General features: G+C 42.6%; 1 protein-coding gene across 1 annotated transcript; it reads left to right on the top strand.

The window, feature by feature from the left end:
• The first annotated feature begins 214 nt into the window (after positions 1-214).
• LOC119810466 (translation machinery-associated protein 7) lies at positions 215-691 on the top strand. Its single transcript, XM_038323943.2, has one exon. It carries the CDS (start codon positions 241-243, stop codon positions 433-435), a length of 195 nt encoding a protein of 64 aa, XP_038179871.1. The 5' UTR covers positions 215-240; the 3' UTR covers positions 436-691.
• Positions 692-2,781: the final 2,090 nt, after the last annotated feature.

Raw genomic sequence — 2,781 nt, 5'->3', positions numbered from 1 at the left:
TCACAGCCACCTGAACCTCCAGGATCAGGGTATCCAATGTCTTCTTCTGGCTTCTGAGTGCACCCACAATCCTGGATACATACCCCTACGTAGACTCACACATATACACAAAATTAAAAAAATAAAATCTTTAAAATTATAAGGCTATCTACCTTATTATGTGGGTTATTTTTTTAAAAAGATTCTTAGAATTAAAAGTAGAGCCCAGAGGGTCTGGAGAAGGGGGTGTCTGGAGGCGCCATGTCGGGCCGGGAAGGTGGCAAAAAGAAGCCCCTGAAACAGCCCAAGAAGCAGACTAAGGAAATGGACGAGGAAGATAAGGCTTTCAAGCAGAAACAAAAAGAGGAGCAGAAGAAACTCGAGGAGCTAAAAGCCAAGGCCGCGGGGAAGGGACCCCTGGCCACAGGTGGAATTAAGAAATCTGGCAAAAAGTAAGCTGTTCCTCATATCTTGAGATGATGGTGACCCTCTTCCATTCCTATTTAAACATCTGGATTCCCTGCCATAACATCTTTGCCATCTGCAGCTAGAATGAAGTGTTATCCTGGAGCCTGTTAAACATCTGGATTCCCTACTATAATATAACATCATTGCCACCTATAGTTAGAATGAAGTGTTATCCTGGAGCCTGTTGTACATTGTAATAAACTTTTGTAAAAAAAATAATAATAAAATAAATAATACAATGGCTCATTGTCTCTAGTGTTCAGCAGTTCCTACCTCAGCTGTGAATTTAAAGTGAACCCAATCTGGAATCCTGCCAGAGCCTGCTGTTTCGTCTTTGTTGTACTCTGAATTCTGTATCACTTTGAATTAAACCAACTCATTCAAAGGCAAAAAAAAAAAAAAAAAAAAAAAAAAAAAAAAAAAAAGTAGAGCCCAGGAGCGGTGGTGCACGCCTTTAATCCCAGCACTTGGGAGGCAGAGGCAGGCAGATCTCTGTGAGTTCGAGGCCAGCCTGGTCTACAAGAGCTAGTTCCAAGACAGGCTCCAAAGCTACAGAGAAACCCTGTCTCAAAAAATAAAAAAGAAAAGAATAGCTGATCATTTTTTTAGATATCGCTCTATCCATTTTTCATTCCGTTGTCATTCAGAGATGTGTGTGCCAGATGTGCTGAGACAGCTGATCTGAGTGTCTTTCTGCCATAGCCCTGCTCTGGAGAATGCTCTTTAGTGGACCATTTTTAGGAATCTGATAGACAGAGATTTTATCGGAGCTTTTCGGGAGCACTCTACTAATTTCTGTTACAAACTATGATAACTGAGGTCCAGAAACAAACTGTAGAAATATACAGAAAAAAGTCTAGCCAAAAATAGACATGCACACAGTTACAGATATATGCATACGTGTGTGTGTGTATCTTTGTCTCTCTGCTTGTATATATGGACATTTATATAGAAATTTTTTCAGCCAGGCAGTGGTGGTGCACACCTTTAATCCCAGCACTCGAGAGGCAGAGGCAGGCGGATCTCTGTGAGTTCGAGGTCAGCCTGGCTAAAAGAGCTAGTTTTAAGACAGACACCAAAGCAACAGAGAAACACCGTCTCGAAAACAAATAAACAAAAGCCAGAAGAAAGAAAGGAAGGAAGGAAGGAAGGAAGGAAGGAAGAAAGAAAGAAGTAAAGAAAGAAAGAAAAGTTTATCTAGGAGAAGAAAGAAGCTATTATAACTAACTACCCTGTTTTGCCAGGCATTTTGGGACACTCCTTTAATCCCAGCACTCAGGAGGCAGAGGCAGGAGGATCTCTTGTGTTCCAGGACAGCTGAGGTTACATAGTAAGGCTCTTTCACACACAAAAAAATAAAATAAATGCTGGCCTGTGGTTGTCTCACAGTCTTCTTTTACCCCCAGGCCTGATTTTGGCTGTGCTGTGATTTGGGTAGGTGTCCAACAAATGTCCCCAGAGTAGCAGCACTATTGGCAGGCGGTGGAGTAGCTAACATGGGAGGTTCTATTGGCACAAGTTAGGTCATTAAGAGGGATGCCTTTCCAGGAGATAGTGGAGCCCCAGCCTTCCTCTTCCTTTTGTTACTTCTCTCCCATATGACTGGTAGTTCTGCTCGGCCATTCACTTTTTGACTCTAGATGTGTCACCTGCGAAAGTGAGTCCTAATAATGACATTCTGCTCTACTCCCAGATCAGTGCTTGCTCAGCCATCATCAGAGAAGCTTCCTCCTGCAACAGAAGGAACCAAAACCAGAGATCCACAGCCAGACAATATGCAAAGAGTGAGAGAGCTCAAAATGTTCAGTCCTAAGTGGGTTGTCTCCATCAAATCCCTCCCCTCACTGCTCTGGGAACCTTGCAGAAAAGGAGGCAGAAAGAATGTGAAAGCCAGAGTGGATGGAGGACCTCAAACGTCCTTCTAAACACAGCAGGACTGAGACGGCGTGCATGGGGCCCTCACAGGGATACACATCAGAAGAGGTCCTAGAAGTAGGAAGAACAGTGGACACATCCTCCATCCATAACCCAGGAGCTTTCTCTAAGAGATAATCAGTTGAAAACAAAAATGTTTTTTTTTTTTTTTTTTTTTTTTTTTTTTTTTTTGGTTTTTCGAGACAGGGTTTCTCTCTAAGGGAGTTTCCTTGGGGAAACATGACTTTTAAGGGAAGGCCTCATGCTAAGAAAATGAACCCAACAGCATCTATGGAGGATCCTTGTCTCGTGATCTCATGCCAGGCATCTCTCTCTCTCTCTCTCTCTCTCTCTCTCTCTCTCTCTCTCTCTCTCTCTCTTATTTTATTCGTTTTTTATCCTACAGATCCTATATATTAT

Source organism: Arvicola amphibius, chromosome 3 (assembly GCF_903992535.2).
Source record: "Arvicola amphibius chromosome 3, mArvAmp1.2, whole genome shotgun sequence".
Classification (NCBI taxonomy): domain Eukaryota; kingdom Metazoa; phylum Chordata; class Mammalia; order Rodentia; family Cricetidae; genus Arvicola; species Arvicola amphibius.
This window is presented reverse-complemented; position numbering and strand designations above follow the sequence as displayed.